Source organism: Lathyrus oleraceus, chromosome 5 (genome assembly GCF_024323335.1).
Source record: "Lathyrus oleraceus cultivar Zhongwan6 chromosome 5, CAAS_Psat_ZW6_1.0, whole genome shotgun sequence".
Taxonomy (NCBI): domain Eukaryota; kingdom Viridiplantae; phylum Streptophyta; class Magnoliopsida; order Fabales; family Fabaceae; genus Lathyrus; species Lathyrus oleraceus.
In genome coordinates, this window is record NC_066583.1 from 340,557,289 (window position 1) to 340,574,990 (window position 17,702).

General features: G+C 34.6%; 2 protein-coding genes across 2 annotated transcripts; one reads left to right on the top strand and one right to left on the bottom strand.

Moving 5' to 3' along the window:
• The first annotated feature begins 1,557 nt into the window (after positions 1–1,557).
• Positions 1,558–10,989, top strand: LOC127084509 (inactive receptor-like serine/threonine-protein kinase At2g40270). Its single transcript, XM_051024973.1, has 5 exons — positions 1,558–1,850; positions 8,977–9,521; positions 9,596–9,786; positions 9,882–10,014; positions 10,164–10,989. Exons 1-5 carry the CDS (start codon positions 1,696–1,698, stop codon positions 10,742–10,744), a joined length of 1,605 nt encoding a protein of 534 aa, XP_050880930.1. The 5' UTR covers positions 1,558–1,695; the 3' UTR covers positions 10,745–10,989.
• Positions 10,990–11,532: 543 nt separating this feature from the next.
• On the bottom strand, positions 11,533–15,686 carry LOC127084508 (ethylene-overproduction protein 1). The gene is made up of 4 exons (XM_051024972.1): positions 13,286–15,686; positions 12,710–13,001; positions 12,313–12,622; positions 11,533–12,108 (listed from the first exon to the last, which is right to left on the bottom strand). Exons 1-4 carry the CDS (start codon positions 15,232–15,234, stop codon positions 11,888–11,890), a joined length of 2,772 nt encoding a protein of 923 aa, XP_050880929.1. The 5' UTR covers positions 15,235–15,686; the 3' UTR covers positions 11,533–11,887.
• Between the last annotated feature and the right edge of the window lie 2,016 nt (positions 15,687–17,702).

The window sequence follows — 17,702 nt, forward strand, 5'->3', positions numbered from 1 at the left end:
TCAACTAGTTCCCTTTCCTTCTCTACAGATGGAAATGTACCTATGTTCACCACCTGATGGACGTAGGGACCTATTTGAACCTTCTTCAAGTCCTCGGTGGGAGTGAGCCTTTCCGCTTTAGTTCCCAATCTAGGATCCCAACACTCGAAGTCAGTATTTGGAAATTCAAAAAGGAGAACATCAACCAATGAAAGCTTTTCTCTAGCTATCTTCGGACTACTCAGGTAGCACTTACGAGCCGCTTGTTGATCCCCTTAGATTGTGCTGATTTTCCCATCATGGAACATATATTTCAAGGTTAGGTACAACGTGGATATGACCGCTATGAGAGCGTTGATAATCGGCCGACGAAGAACGACGTTGTATGGTGATATATCATGCACAATGAGGAAGTTAACTTCAATCACTCGGGCGTCAACTCCCTCAGTACACGTGGTTTCTAGGGCTATGTGGCCCATTATTTGTACTAGTTCACCTGACAACCCTGTCAAAGAACCGCTGAACATTTTTATGTCATTCGGTTGGGTTGTAGTTTCTGGAAGGCGTCTCACAATAGGACGTCGACAAAGCTTCTATGGTTTATCACGACACATTTGATGTCCAAGTTTCTTTACTGCACAGTGATGACCAGAGGATCATCATCGTGAAGGTTGATTCAGAGGGAATCCTCCTTGGAGAAGATGATATTAAGCCCTGTTTTCCTTTGAGGGCCTCTAGAGAATCCATGGGATATTATGTTTGCTGCAAACACCTTCATTGCATACTTCCTCCAAGAAGATCTAGAGTTGTCTCCACCTGCGAAGCCTATGGCGATGGTATTTAAGTTGTAGGTTGTCATATTGTCGGCCATCTTTGGGGAAAGATACAAAAGATTATTGTAGAAGTGCGGCCCATGTTAGTTTTATCGGGGGCCCACGGTGGACGTCTTTGTACTGGTCAAAAAATACAGGCGTGCATTTTTCTCCTGCAAGGGCAGGGAGACTCGGAGGTCTTAGTATATTTATAACACGTTTTAGTGGTGGGGGCTTGCCCATGGCGGCGAGAAGTCTTGTATGGTGGTGAGTTAGGAGGCATGCTCACGTGAGGTGAGAGGCCATGTTGATGATTGATGATGTTTGGTGGCAAGCGTACGCTCACCGGTGGTCGTGTGATAAGACGGTAGTGAACATTATGCTCTTTAGGGTGTTAATAATGTGTATTATTTGAGGTTTATCCTACTCCTATTATGAGAGGAGTATTTATATAGGTACTTAGATCTAGGGTTTCCTCAAAAATGACCTCCGTCCACTTTAGTCAATGGTGATCGATTGAATTCCTATTTTTAAGGGAGTTGTGGGCCATCATCGCTATTAGATTTGCCAAAAGCTTTAGAATCAAACGCATTGAAATTTTTTGTTGCTAAAAACATATAACAAAAAAAAAGTGATAAAACGCATGGTTAGCACGTGCCTTTATGAGAGGCTACGAGTCATGAGAATATAAAGACATAAATGAGTAGGTGACTTCAATTCAATTCTATGAAACGGTGAAAAAGCCAAATGCAAACTCAAGTTTTTTATTTTTTTTATTTTAAAAAGTATATTTTAATTACATCAGATTTTTGTCTTACTTTGTATTATATATATACACACCATTTCCTCTAAAATCCATTTCATATCTTATATTATGTTTTTGAAGTAAATCTTTGTTCTCACAATGAGAGAAGGTTGGAGATTCATAACGTTCTTCTGCATGGTTTTAGTAATTGGGGTGATGGTGTTTATCCCTTTGATTCATAGAGAAAGAATGATCGATACATGCTTTTGGTTTGGAGTTGAATATTGCTCTCATGGAGGAAATGTTGTGGACTTGTAAGTAACAGTAACACCCTCTTCTTCATTTTTCCTTTTTATCTTCTACTTTTGCTTGATTTTCTCTTTCATTCAAGTTTGTTCAAAAGATCCAACATACTAAAATATTCTATCTTAAGTTTATTAAATTCTCAACTGATGATTATGTATTTGGTAGAACGTATTATTAGTTGGTTGCCAGTTTCTAAGTGCGATCCACGATAGAGGTTCGGTTAAAGATTCCTAAAAATAAAGTGGTATCTTTGAGTAAAACATAAATTAATGTAAACAGTTCATTAAGTAGGAAATATGATTTTTTTTAATATTAGATATATAATATAAAGGGAAAACTTAAGGTTATAATTGATCAAATATTAGCTGGCTGATAATATATGTATAATTAGGCATTAATTACTTTTATATATATATATATATATATATATATATATATATATATATATATATATATATATATATATATATATATATATATATATATATATATATATATAATTTTATTTTATATAAGCATTTTAATTTAATTATTTTTAAAAGTTTGACCATTATAGATAATTTTGGTCTAATTATTTTATTGAAAAATTTAATCTTCAACCATTAAATAAAAAGTATAATGTCAGAAGAAAAAGTATACAATAGGGCATGCTTCATCTCTATGACAGCATATATCGTGCCGCATGGTGGAATGCAAACTATACAATTCACAACATAAACATGGCGTTAGTTTTTGTTGATATAAAATGATTAATTAATTTACTTCTGGCGTTGGGTCAACCATTAAAAATTAAATATAACATATTAATATATATAGATTTATTTTGTAGAATTCTATATGAGTTAGACTATTAAAATAAAATGAGGATGAACTAATAATAATGAGATGAGATGAGATGAGATGAGATGAGATGGTAAGAATCCTACCATTAAATTATTAAACAAAAGAAGGAAAAAGTATTTAAGAATGTAGTGTCACTTTAAAAAATAATATCTTAAAATAAATATTGATATACTTTTTAAAATTAATTTTATTTAACTTATATTAAATTTACTTTTAATTATTATTTTCTATACTATTTTTAAGTTATTAAATCTTATTATATATTAATGTCAATTTATAATAATCAATAGTAAATGAGAATAATTTTGTAAAATTGTTATATTTATTTATTCTTTTTTTAATTTAATAAAATAATATATATTGTTTTGTTTGGTTACTTTCTATTATTGTTAATTAAAATTATTATTTAATTTTGCTTTCACAACTTTATCTTTTGCTGGAAATTTAAAATTCCATTTATTCTTATCATCTCATTTGGAAATATTTTTTTTTATTTTACTTATGATTTTATTATTTTAAAACTACTTTTTTTTAATTATTTTAATTTTTTTTTATAATAATTTTTTTTAACTTTTTTTATTCGATAATCTTTTAAATATATATTATTAGTATTCTATTTTTATAAAATAATTTATGATGTTTTCTGGACCAAATCACAAGGATAAAAAAGTAATTAGTTATAAGATACCTCCACTCCCTTTCTTAACTAAACATACTTTCAATTAAAATTTCTCTCCTCTGTCTCCTCTTATTTTGAACTAAACATTTTGTAATGAAAATTCCTCTCCTCCCACCTCCTATACTTATAAAAATTTCTTCTCTCTTGTCCCCTTCATTCAACAAAACGGACACTTAGGTTTGAGTGTTCTTGTTTTTGAGTTTTTCAATTGTTGAGAATAATAAATGTAAATAATGTGGAGAAATTCCACTTTGATTAGAAATGTAAAGACTTGAATATTTATAAGTAGGAGAACCTGCACACCTATTACGTTAAAATTTTGCGTGAATATATGGTTTGTTTCTCACAAATACGTGTTGCTTATAAAAAAGTCTCTAAAATAAAAATGCTCCTTCTTATCGACCCTACAAGTTGTTGGAAATCCACCAAAACGTATGGAGAATTTCAATCAATCTTGATTACCAAGATTGTTATCACCCACACAATAGCAATGAAAAGAAAAGAACAATGGAGAAAGAAAGAAAGTAAAGAACGATGAAGGAGAAGAAAAATTAAAATTCTGCAGAGTTTCTCTCTGCCCACAATCTGTGGAAAACTTCTTATTCACTTTGCAATTGCAAAATACTGTGAATACAATGTTATGAATGCTATATTCACTTCATTACAAAAATAAGGATTACTCCCTCTATTTATATATTTAGGTTAACTTGGACCTCAAGTCAAAACCCAAAACTATAAAAGCCCAAAATAGCTAACACTACTAAAACAACTTTGACAATTCGACACACTAACACAACTTAACACACTAGGTGGTTCAGTACTTCCTTGTTCCTGTCGAGCAACCTGCTTTGACATAAGGAATTACAATTCAACACACCACTTAATTTATTGTGTCTAAGCCATCTATATTCATCATAGCTCTTAGTCTTCTTAACACTTCGACATGCACTCCCTTCGCCATGATGTCTGCAATCTGATTCTCAGTTCTGCAGTGTTCCACATTCATCTTCCCATCTTATACCTGCTCTCGAAGATAATGGAACCTCGTCTTGATGTGCTTGCTTCGACCATGTGCTATCGGATTCTTCGCCATATTGATAGCTGACATGTTGTCGATCTTCATGGTAATTGCTCAATGAATCTTCGTTGTTATCTCTTCAACCAAATTCACCATCCACGTTGCTTGACATGCACAAAGGGAAAAAACTATGTATTCTGCTTCGCACGACGATAATGCCACTACTGGTTCCTTTCTCGAACTCCAGGCAATTGGTGCACCACCTAGCATAAACACATAGCCTACTGTGGATTTTCGATCCTCAGCATCACTACACCAACTTGAGTCAGTGTATCCCACCAATTTGCATTCTTTTCCTTCATCAGCTACAGGAAACAAAATGCTGTAGTCGATAGTTCCTTTCAAATACCTTAGTATCCTCTTCGCCGCTGTTAGATGTGATACATTTGGCTTCTGCATGAATATACTCACCATACCTACATTGTATGCTAAGTCATGCCTTGTATGACAAAGGTATCGAAGTGACCCAATAAGTCTGCTATATTGGGTTAGGTCGACATCATCTTCATATGAATCTTTCGACAGTTGTAATCTGGGCTCAGCTGGAGTCGAAGTTGGGTTGCAATCTTGCATCTCAAATCTCTTGAGTATTTCGCCTGCATACCTTCTTTGGTGCATCATCAAACCTCTACCACTCTTGTAGAATTCGATGCCAAGGAAATATGAAATGTCACCCAGATCTGGAATTCCTTGTTGAGATCACCTTTGAAGTCTTTGATATCCTTCTTGTAGCTACATATTATCAACAAGTCATCGACATAGAGACATAGTATAAGAAATCCACTCTTACTTCTTCTTACATATACTCCATGTTCAGATTTGCACTTCACAAATTCTTTCTCCCTTAGAAATTCATCTTTCTCCATGTTCCAAGCTCTTGGAGCTTGTTTAAGTCCGTACAGGGCTTTATGCAGTATGTACACCTTTCTTTCTTCACCATGTTTCACAAACCCAACTGGTTGTGCAACATAAACTTCTCCTTCTAAGGGGCCATTCAAGAATGCATATTTCACGTCCATCTACCACATCTGCCAGTTGTTCATGTTTGCTAGACCAACAACCAACCTGATTGTTTTGATTCTAGCAACAGGTGCAAAAACTTCATCGAAGTCGATTCCTTCTTTCTAAAGAAATCCTTTCGCCACAAATCTCGCCTTATGTTGAGTCACTTCTCCTTTGGGATTCAACTTCACCTTGTATACCCACTTCACATCGATTAGCTTCTTGTCTTGGGGCAATTCGACAAGTGATCAAGTGTTGTTGGCTTCGATTGACTTCAACTCTTCGTTCATTATTTTCATCCACTTCGAATCTTTCAATGCCTCAGTTGCATTGACTGGTTCGACATCTACGTAGAAAGCATAGTCTACCAGCTCACCTTCTTCATCGACCACATCATCTGATGTAATCACACATTTTTGCAACCTTGCATACATGTGTCTTGTTCTTCGAGGTTTACTTGGGCCTGCTTCGCCTCTGACTTCTTCCTGTCGAACTTATCTTTCGACTTCACTAGCTAGTTCATCACAAAAGATTCTCACTGAATATTTCTTGACATTCTCAATACAATCCCATTCTTCAAGCTCATCTATGATCATATCCCTGTTGATCACCACTTGCTTATTCACTGGGTCGAACAACTTGTGTACTCCAGTCGAATGATATCTTATCAGGATCATCTGACTCGACTTATCATCAAGTTTTCTTCTCAACTGATCTAACACATGTCTATGTGTTATAGATCCAAACACCCTTAGATGATTCAAGATAGGCTTGACACCAAACCAACATTCTTCTGGCGTGATTCCTTCTAGCTTCTTTGTCGGACGTCTGTTCAGGATATATGTTACAGTCGACACGGCTTCTCCTCATAATTCTTTGGGTAGATGTTTGCCTTTTAACATACTTCTAACCATATTCATAATGATTTTATTCTTCCTTTATGTGACTCCATTCTGCTGTGGAGTGTAGGGTGGCACCACCTCATGCATAATCCCTTCTTTCACACACAATGCGTTGAAGTCTTTCGACACATATTCTCCACCACCATCAATTCTCAAAATCTTGATCTTTCGACCGCTCTGTCTTTCGACCATAGATTTAAACTTGGCAAATACCTCAATCACTTCACTTTTCTTCTTGATCAGGTAAGACCACAATTTTCGACTGAAATCATCTATGAATGTAACAAAGTAATTGTTACCTCCAATCGAATCCACCTGGAGAAGACCTCATACATCAGAGTAGATGACTTCAAGAATTGCCTTCTACTTGCTTCCTGCATCCTTACTGAAGTTGTTCTTATGTTGCTTCGCCTGCACACATTCTTCACACACTTCGTTTGGAATGTTGATTTCTGGTAATCCTGAAACCATATTTCTTCTCTTCAAATCTCTGATGTCTTTGAAATTGAGATGGCCAAGTCTATAATGCCATATCCATTCATCTCTGTTGGCTGTTGTTGCAAGGCACTTATGCTCCATCACATTAAGCTCAATCTTGAAGGTTCTATTCTAAGATATTTGAGCCATCACCTTCCACTTGAGTCGAGAACTCTCATCATCTTGTCTTCGATCGACACCTTGTAGTTCTTTTCGATTAACTGCCCTATGCTGAGCAAATTACTCTTCATGCCTGATATGTACAACAAATTTGAAATTACTGACCTCTTGCCATCTTTCCTCATAATCAGAACATCACCAACACCTTCAACTACTAGAGTGTTATCATTTGTAAATTTCACCATGTTCTTCATTGAGGTATTTATGTTGACAAACCAATATTTCTTCCAGACATGTGTGATGAGCATCCTGAGTCCAAGTACCACTGATCCTTGAATCTCTCTTCATCTCTTGTTGTAACCATCAGCAACGTCTCCTTTTCTTCATGTTTCGCCATCTTTGCATAAGTTTCTTGATTCTTCTGCTTTTTTGGACAATCACTAGAATAGTGACCATAACTTTGACAATTGTAACACTGAATGTGACTCTTGTCTGGATTTTGACCACCACCTCTTCCTCTACCTGCAACACCACCTCTTTGGTTGCTTTGATTCCAGGATTTTCTCTTATTCAACTAGTTTCCTTCTTGTTGATTTCGACCAGTCGAATTGTTGTAACCTCCTCTTCATTTGTTGTCATTCCAACTAGCTTTGTCTTTCCTTTCTTTTTCTGATTGGGCCTGCAAAACCATATCACTCTTCGACTTTCCTGCAGCTCTTTCAGCCATTCTTTGTTCATGGGATTCAAGCGTCCCTTGAAGCTCTTCCTTTGTCAGTTTTGACAAATATTTTGATCTTCTATGACTACTACCACGTGGTCGAACTTTGGAGCCAACGACCTCAAGATCTTTCCAACAACAGATTTTGATGTCAACACTTCTCCACGTACCTTGATTTGATTCACCAGCTTCGTAACCTTGGTGAAGAAATCAGTTATGCTTTCATTCTGAAGCAATTCATACGTTCTTTTGTGAGTTTGTAACCTTACTTCTTTCACCTTCTCAGCGCCTCCAAACGATTTATCAAGAATTTCTCATGCTTCTTTCGCTGACTCTGCATCACTAACTTTTTCAAAGTTATCTGAATCAACACATTGATGGATTATAAAGAGAGCTTTATAATCTTTCTTCTTCAATTCTTTATGTGCAGCCTTTTCTTGATCTGTCACGTTTTCTGCAAGCATTGTTACTCCTTCCTTCACAAGATCCCAAAGATCTTGATAACAGAACGCAACCTTTATCTGCTTGCACCAATTCTCATAATTGTTGTTCTTGAGAATCAAAAGATTTGCTGGAAAATGCCCGTTTGGATGATTCGTTGTCATGGCGACGTTCTTTTCACGAATCGATTAAACCGGAGCTCTTGATACCAGATGTTGGAAATCCACCATAATCTATGGAGAATTTCAATCAATCTTGATGAACAAGATTGTAATCACCCACACAATAGCAATGAAAATAAAAGAACAATGGAGAAAGAAAGAAAATAAAGAACGATGAAGGAGGAGAAGAATTAAAATTCTGCAGAGTTTCTCTCTGCCCACAAACTTTGGAAAACTTCTTACTCACTTTGCAATTGCAAAATACTGTGAATACAATGTTATGAATGCTTTATTCACTTCATTACAAAAATAAAGGTTACTCCCTCTATTTATAGATTTAGGTTAACTTGGACCTCAAGTCAAATCCCAAAACTATAAAAGTCCAAAATAACTAACACTACTAAAATAGACCTAAGTCGAAATCCTGTGTGAAACAACATGCTTCGACACTTCGACACACTAACACAACTCAACACACTAGGTGGTTCGACACTTCCTTGTTCCTATCGAACATTCTATTTCTACACAAAGAATTACAATTCAACACAAATTAGCCCACATCATAAGACTTTATTTACACACCATTTTTCTTTTTGTCATTTTTTATGCATAACATGAATCTTGATTATTTTGCGCTTTTTATATGATATAAATATCCCTTTTTCTTTTACTTAAAAATGTAATATTGATTTGAATCACCATGCTTGTGACAGACACATTGGCCAACAAAGGAATATACCATTCAGTAGAAAACTTACACAAACATCAAATTCTGCTAACTCACACAAAACCAACATTGGTGATCATAAAAACACTCCTTCACCATCATCATCACCACTTTCTAGACATATTTCACCATCATCTTCACTACTTTCCATATCAGAAACTCCCTCAATTTCACCATCACCAATAACATCACCAGAACTTTCCCCTTCACCTTCACCATCACCTTCATCTGCGGTAGAACTAACAACTTCACACTTACCACTTACATCAAATCCACCTACACTTATGTCCACACCACAAATTTCTAATTGGATTTCAGCAGCTTCTCCTTCTCCATCTTCAAACCAACGAAATCCAAACAGTTCAAACCGAAAGCAACATTCTGTCATTATATGGTCAACACTTGGAGGATTTTCCTTCCTTGTTTTGGTGTCATGCACTGTTTTCATTTGCTTCAGAAGTAGTAAGGTTGTAACTGTCAAACCTTGGACCACAGGGTTAAGTGGCCAGCTTCGAAAAGCGTTCATAACAGGTAATTTCTTATATCCAAGAAGTTTTAATAGACATATTTGAACTTATCCACCGACATAAACACTCATGATTCAGGTATTCCGAGTCTTAAACGAGCCGAACTCGTTGTAGCTTGTGAAGATTTCAGCAACATTATTGGTTCACTTGAAGACGAGACTATCTATAAGGGAACTCTTTCAAGTGGAGTTGAGATAGCTGTAGTATCTTCTGCAGTGGCTTCTTCCAAAGAATGGTCGAAAAAATTTCAAGCTCAGTTCAGAAAGAAGGTATGCTAATGCATACAACAAATGTAGCAACCGCAACACACATTTTCTGATCTGGTTTTAATTCTTTTGCGTCGGTTTTACTATTTGTCTTCCAGATTGAGACGTTATCGAGAGTGAACCACAAGAATTTCGTGAATCTTATTGGCTATTGCGAAGAGAATATACCATTCACAAGGATGATGGTTTTTGAGTATGCTCCAAATGGAACATTGTTTGAGCATCTACATAGTGAGTCACTTTTCCTTCTAAATTCACTACTCTGACACCGATAATAATTAGAGAAAATAGAACAATTGAATATAACTACATGCGTCAGACACTGAACAAACACGTCTTGAATCTAAATTGTGTTGACGTCGTTATTGTATTTGTTGCAGTTAGAGAAGCAGAACAACTCGACTGGAGAATGAGAACGAGGATAGCTATGGGAATATCTTACTGTCTAGACCATATACATCAACTCACACCACCAATTGCGCACAAAAACTTGTTATCTTCCTCTATATATCTAACAGAAGATTATGCTGCTAAAATATCAGACCTTAGTTTCTGCACCGACGAGGTTGATACAAAGAAGGGTTCTGAGAAAATATCAGCAGAAGAAATAAAGGACAATGTTTATAGTTTTGGCGTAATTTTGTTCGAACTGATAACAGGAAAAATTCCATATGCGGTAGAAAACGGCTTTGCAACAGATTGGGCTGCAGAATATATAAGAGGACAACCTTTGAGAGAGTTGGTGGATACAAACTTGAAATCTTTGAAAGATGATGAAATTGAGAAATGGTCAGAAGTGATTAACAATTGCGTAGATCCTGATCCAGAGAAAAGGCCATCGATGAAAGAGGTTACGACTAAGTTGAAGGAAATCACTTCTATGGAGCCTGATGGAGCGACGCCAAAATCATCCCCTCTTTGGTGGGCCGAAATTGAAATCATGACCTCAGACTTATGTTGAGACATTAATTCATCGGTTTCGTTCATATACATTACTGGTGTAAAAAAATTTCACTGTCAATTAATCATAGCAGTTAGATTGTTAAAATTGTTTCACAACTACTTCTAAAGTAAGACTTAATGGTTACGATTTGTTGACAGTCTAAAATCTTTTACGGTGTAACAAAAATACTGAAGTAAGGTGTGTATACAAGAGACAGCTTTTGTCTCGGTAGAATAATTGATTTTTTCGAAATATTTAAGGAATGTAGAGTGTATAACATATATTACTGTCATTTATGATTTTCTGCATGAACTTTGTTTTTCTTTGTTGCCGAAATACCTATGAGCAAGAGAATTTTTTGCTATGTTTGTTGGATATGAGAATGACATCAATGACAGCCGTCTCAAGCTTTCGAGAGACTCTGTGTAAGAAGTTGAAGTTAGTTTCAGTTGAGTCTTGAATTTTTTTTACAGGTCCTATTTAACTATAAAATAACTGTGAAATACGTGTATGATACCCTTTTTGTCATAGCTTAATCATGAAAAAATGTGAGACCCTGTGTTATAGGCTGTCCTGCACACCCTCAAAGACGGCTCTAACGCCCTGCACACCCTCAAGGACGGTCCTGATGACATGCTAATTTAATTCTAAAACAATAACCATGGAAAATAAGATCACGAAACTATGTTAACATAAGATAGAAATTGAAAGATTGAGTAAATGAATAAAAGGAAAAACAAAATGAAGTTTTGTTCTATCTTCTATCTATGGCAAAATAACAAAACATAGGAAAAATAAGTTATGCATTATAGGAAACCAGACGTATGAATCTCTTTATAACCTTGTAATGTAACTGTACAAGAGGGTGTGTAAATAGTGGGAAACAAATTCTGTGAGTATGGTTCACAAGAATCCACATCATATGAATGTACTATTTACTTGCTATTGTGAAAACATTCTCATTTACACATGAATCATACACAAGTAAATATCTATTATCCATCTTTGTCTTGATTCTTGATTCTTGAGTTTTGTTTCCACATTTCATGGACTTCATGCATCCCATTCTAGTTTTGTTCTTAGATAGTAGTTGTGAAATATCTAAGGAAAAACTTAGTCACTTGGGAATAATCAACAATTTTCTAACCAAGTTCTTTAAGATCAAAAGTTAAGCTTTTGTATCCTTTGATATAACTCAATCGTTGCTGCATGGTTTGGATCTAAGCAAAGTGCTGCCTTACAATCTATAAGAGCAGACGATAGATCTCCCATTGACTCGTAAAACGCGGCTCGCAGATGAAGCATTTGAAGGTCAGGCTTGAATTTTATAGCCTTGGTGAGTTCTTCTACGGCTTCTGTTTCTTTCTGCTCATCCATCAGCACTAGATATATAGGTCATAGTTCATGTTAGTATAATAATCGGTTGTGAATTCACAGATAGTGCGCGGCTTGAAGAAATCACATCATTATCTCAGGGACTATTTGGATTGACTTATTTGAACTTATCTACTGACGTAAGAAGTTGTAATGGAAAACAACTTATAGCATGTTCGTAAGATATGAGAATGATCGGTAAATAAAAGTACCTGCTGCCCTGTATCTGTAAGGGTATGTCCTTAAAGGATCAAGGTTTGTTGCAACATCAAGATCAGCCATCGCCATCTCACGGTCACAATATTCCGATCGTTTCTCATACGCCGAGGCAGTGCTCTCCGCCTTCTCGATTAGCATTGTCATCTCATCGTACGCAGCCTTCCGTTGATTTTTCTGTTGATAAACGCGCGCCAGACCTTGATGAGCTCTTGTGTGCCTAATCGCAAGTGCATTGTTGTAGCATTCGTTTGCGAGTTCTATTTTACCACAATCCACATAAATACTCCCCATGTTATTCAACGCCTGCAAAATATTCCACAATACAATAAAAAAAACTGCACGACGAGACTACATTCGCATTATAGTGTTAGTTTGAGATATATTACTAACTTGTCCTTTGCGAAGTCCGTCTGAAGGACATTTAAGTGCTTCTTTCAGAAGCTGAATAACATAAGAAGAAGATTCAGGATCCAGATTTGTATCTGCTAACACATATGCTTTAAGGAAAAAAGCTTCAAATGATTTCTGAATTTCAATGGATCTGTCAGCCTTTTTAACAGCTTCGTCGCGATAGCCAGTATCGTATAGAATCCATCCTTCATAAATTAGTCTTTCCTGAACCGAGCTAGAATGGTTTCTCGCCAGCCGCAAACTGCGCATTGCAGCCTTTTGACAGTTTAACCTGTGCAGCATAAGAGTTTGTTTAGCAAAGAAATAAAATTTTCACTATCATGCGTGTGTTCACATCGAGTCAAAATCTATGATGCACTGAAACAACAAACACCAGACGGGGACACAATAATCACACGTAGACACTTGCAATAATTTACAAGAAAAGAAAGTAATTGAATTAATCACATGTGTCAGTATCGTGTCACTGTCAGACACTAACACGTGTCAGATACCAAACACGTTCTCAATCTGAAGTGTCAGTGTTATGTTTGAGTTAGTTCTAAATATGGTTACCTCAAGAGTAGTAGAGAAAGACGAAACTCGAGCAAACTCTTTCCAGGCTCATTCTCTAGCATCTGATGAATAATAGCCAAAGAACCGACATCATCAACTGAAGACCATTGTTGATACAATTGCATCCAACAATCAGCCTGATTCTTCTTCTGAATTCGACTTTTAAGAATTTGAACCAAGCATTCTCCTCTAATCCTCCCATGTAAAGTTATGTAATTAGCCTCTATGGTTAACAATGCTCTAATATCTCTCATAGCACTATCATAATCCTCTAATGCAATATACAACCAACCCCTCAATTCTAAACAATCAGGTGAAAGCTTAAATCCAAGAAACTTATCAAGTTCCATAATCCCTTCCTTTATTTGCTTCTCTTCAACCTTTTCCAATGCTCTATATTTATAAGGAAATGAAAGTGAAGGATCGAGTTGAGTTGCGAAATCTAAATCAAAACCTTTTTCTCTTCCCATATTGTACAATGCTCTCTCTTGATACATCCATCCAACCGGTTTATACTCAAATATCAAAGAACTGATTAACTTATAAGCCGAATACGGTTGACCTTGTTTATGCTTTGTTCTCGCCACACCGGCTATAGAATAAACATGGCCTAATTCAACTGCTTCATCGAAACAACGTTGAGCTTCTTTATACTCTCTTCTTTCAAGAAACACACACCCTAATTGATGCAATGCAAGACCCTTTTGCCATCTCTCCGTGCCACACTCTTTCATTCTCTCCAGCAACATTGTCGTCGTTCTCGATACCATGTTTTCTTCCATTGCCACATGGCTGAGAAAATAGTACAACAAGAAAGTAGCACACCCTAAATTTTCCAGCTTTTCCTTTGATTCAAAACTACATAGAAAATTTACCACCTTTGAATTACGGAGCGAATTCGGAAGCTCCCTGAGGAAAATTTGTAAGCAAGAAACAACAAGAAGAGTTGCTTTTTCTTCCAAACCATACTCAATGAGTATCAATGCATCTTCAACATTTTCAACAATTGAAGCCAAATGAGAATCGCAAGACGATTTCATTTTGTCACAACAAAACCTATTGGCAAATGATAGAAGCTCTAAAACAGTATTGACACAGAAAAGATCCAATCTTTTTGTTCTGCTGTAAAATTCTAATGCTTTCATACCTTCTGAGCATAACCCATTTCTTGTGAAATCAATCTTCCCCATTCTGGATTCTAAAAATCCACCGCAAAGCATTGCGTTAAGCGGTTCTGAAAGTGAAGCAATTCTCCACCTAACACACTTGATTTCTTCATTCCCAACACAAAACAAAACATCACTTTCCTCATCAGATAAACACAAACACTCATCATTATTCAAAGTTTCATTCTTTCTCTCTTCATTACACTGACAATGACCATTGATTGAAAAAGGACTAAACCCATTTTCCAAATTCTTCTTTGGACATTCAAGAACACTACAACCACCACAATCTATTGAAGAAACACCAACAAGCTCATCATCCCTTCTCTCATACCTTAACCAAGCAGAAAGCACAACCTTTGACATCACATCCTCGGCGTTCTGCCGCGCCGTTCTGAGACATCTTCTGAGTAGCTTCTGGTCTCCAAGACCATACAAAACAGAAAAAAGCTCCACAAAAAGGGAAACTTTCTCAGACTGTGAGGAGCAAAACTCTATACGTTGATAGAGTTCTGCTAAAGTCTCTACAAGGTTTACAGGTTTAAGATAAGGTTCTATGGTTGGTTCAATGGTGTCAGTGGAAGGTAACTGAAGAGAAACAAGATTTGCAAACTCCGAGGTTTTGTTATTGTTGCTGAATTTTGATTTTGACCATGACAATATTGTTTTGTGTCTGCTAAAGTTGTGAGGTTTGGTTTTGCCGCCACCATTGGTTTCAGATGAAGAACTAAGAGCATGAACTTGAATACTCTTGAAACGTTCAGCAATCTTCAAACTACGCATTTTTTTGATTTTTTGATGAATTCAACCACTTTTCTATCAATCCTTTAACCCTTTATGCTAAATTGTTGAACTTTGAATCAACATTAACATGGGTTGTGAAAAGATTGAACCTTTAAGAAAAGGGTTTTCATTTTGTACTAAAGCCTAAACAGTTTCAACATCATAACATAAAGAAAAAAAAACATGTTTTTCTCTCTCTAAGAAGTTCAGTGTTTGAGTTTTGACAGGAAAAATGATGTTTTTTGCTAAAAAAAGAAAAGAAAATTAATGTTTTTAGAAAATGAGATGAAAAAATTGGTATATAAATGAAGAAATTAAGTGATCAGGTGAACCTGCTATGCTCAGAAAGAGAGAGATTCTTCAAAAGAACCACTCCAGTTTGAGACAGCACCATGCTAATTTGGTCAACTAGTTCCAATATGTTTTTTATTTATTTATTTATTAAAAGGTGAGATTAGAGAATAATTAATAGTTATGGCATCAAATCAAGTGAAAGTAAAAGGGACTTTTTTTAAGAATGAATTATTGTTTACTACTAGTATATATTTAGGTTAGGTTAATTAATTAAAAAGATTGAGTTAACTTGCAATGAATTTGAAGTGAGTTGGAATTGTGAAGTAAAGCTGCACTAGGTGGAGTGAGTTGTGTTTTGTGTAACTAATCCAATTATTATTTTTAAGTTAACAAGTCTTATCAACACCAAACATAATATTTTAATTTAACCAATATACTTTTTCTCCTCTCAACTCTCTAAAATAAGTTTTAATTAATCAATAATATTTAGATAAACCAACAAATAAGTTTAAGTAAATATTAATTAGTAACTTATTATGAATATGTCAATATCTTGTTGCAATAATATTTTTTTTGGAATTAATTTTTGAAAAATTCAATCATTTATGTTTACTCTATTTTTGCAACTAAATTTATTAAGAAAGTGTACAATAGCTATATCATCACTTTCACCATAAATTATATGGTCCATTTTGGTTGAATGTCTAAGTCATACGTAGCTCTTTTTTATTTTTGAGGAGGAAAAGTTTTAGTGTATGGTGTATTATGAATGCTTTTCATTCTATAATTTTATTATACTGTACTACATCATATGATCCAACTAGTCATAGATATTTAATAAGTCACGTCCTTTAAAAAATAAATATCCAACTATATATATATATGTATCATAAATTTAATTGACAATCATGGTTGGTATGAAAAACATTATACAAAAATTTGAATAAAATTTTATTAATGGGTCCGTTTTTAAAATTTATTTTTTATAATGTTTTTTTGTTAAGTTTATAATTTTATCATTTGGTTATAATTATTTGAGATATTAAAATGTCAATAAATCGTTTAAATTTGAAACTATTTTGAATAATCTTTTATAAAAAATATTTTTTATTATATATTTTTTAATTATGTGATTTTGTTTAATTTTTAATCTTTCAATATATCTTTATGTTATTAAATGTATGAATTAATCTTTTAATTTATAAAAAATATGTTAAAAATATAAAAAGTTTTTTGAAGTTAACTATAAATATAAATAAATAAATAATATGATTTGATACATATATACAATATTTTAAAAATAATAATTGGATGTCAATTAAATTATAATATTATGTTATTTGAAAAATAATTAAAAACATTTTGCTAATGGTCAAATGCACATGAATTAGAGAGGATGTGCATGAACATGTCTTAATCAAATAGTAAGAAACACAAAATCTGAACAAATAAAGCCAGGTCAGAGACCTAATTATTGATAGGTTAGGAGGGTAGATCTAGCAGCACCTTTGTACAACTTATAAATAAAATATTATAACTCAAAGCATCATGAACCATATTTGGTGGCTCTTTATGCATAGAGATTCTATCAATTATTGGATTGAATGTGTATATGATGCATGTACAAATTAAAGAATAATATGTGTGCGCATCAGCACAAGTTGGAGTTAGTGTTACTTGGAATATATACCTATATATTCTTTTGATTAGCATGTGGCACTAGTGAAGCATGTTCTTCTACAATATTGTACCCACCATGAAAATATTAAAGCAACTTGTGGAAAAAGACTCGACTAGCTTTACCATAACTTATTCTAAAATCTATGCAACTCCTTAAGATTGCTGATGATTCGTTATGGGTTTTGATAAAAGGTAGTACAAAAAATTGTGGTACACAAACCAAGTCTTTTTCTTAGTCTCTCTTAGTCGATTAATTTAGATTCTCCACTTATAAATTAAATGGAAGGAACCTAGCTAGCAATAACAATACCTTGTATTGTATTGGTAGGTATTGACTGAGCCCATAATTCTTTGTGTTTTAGGATTATAATTATATGAATGAGATTTGTGTTAGTTGAAGTTTATGTACTAATTCAAGTGTCGTAATCGGTTATCAGTGTAATCGGTTATAGTTGGAGTTGATATGTATTTTAATAGTAGAGAATTGTACTTTT

What these genes read in the sequence shown, in the direction of transcription:
- LOC127084509 (XM_051024973.1), top strand. Translation starts at nt 1,696, where the DNA reads ATGAGAGAAGGTTGGAGATTCATAACGTTCTTCTGCATGGTTTTAGTA. An exon ending in TCGAAAAGCGTTCATAACAG is followed by an intron (nt 9,522 to 9,595) that starts GTAATTTCTTAT and finishes CTCATGATTCAG; the next exon opens with GTATTCCGAGTCTTAAACGA. An exon ending in AAGCTCAGTTCAGAAAGAAG is followed by an intron (nt 9,787 to 9,881) that starts GTATGCTAATGC and finishes TTTGTCTTCCAG; the next exon opens with ATTGAGACGTTATCGAGAGT.
- LOC127084508 (XM_051024972.1), bottom strand. Translation starts at nt 15,234, where the DNA reads ATGCGTAGTTTGAAGATTGCTGAACGTTTCAAGAGTATTCAAGTTCAT. An exon ending in CTTTCTCTACTACTCTTGAG is followed by an intron (nt 13,002 to 13,285) that starts GTAACCATATTT and finishes TATGCTGCACAG; the next exon opens with GTTAAACTGTCAAAAGGCTG. An exon ending in ACGGACTTCGCAAAGGACAA is followed by an intron (nt 12,623 to 12,709) that starts GTTAGTAATATA and finishes AATATTTTGCAG; the next exon opens with GCGTTGAATAACATGGGGAG.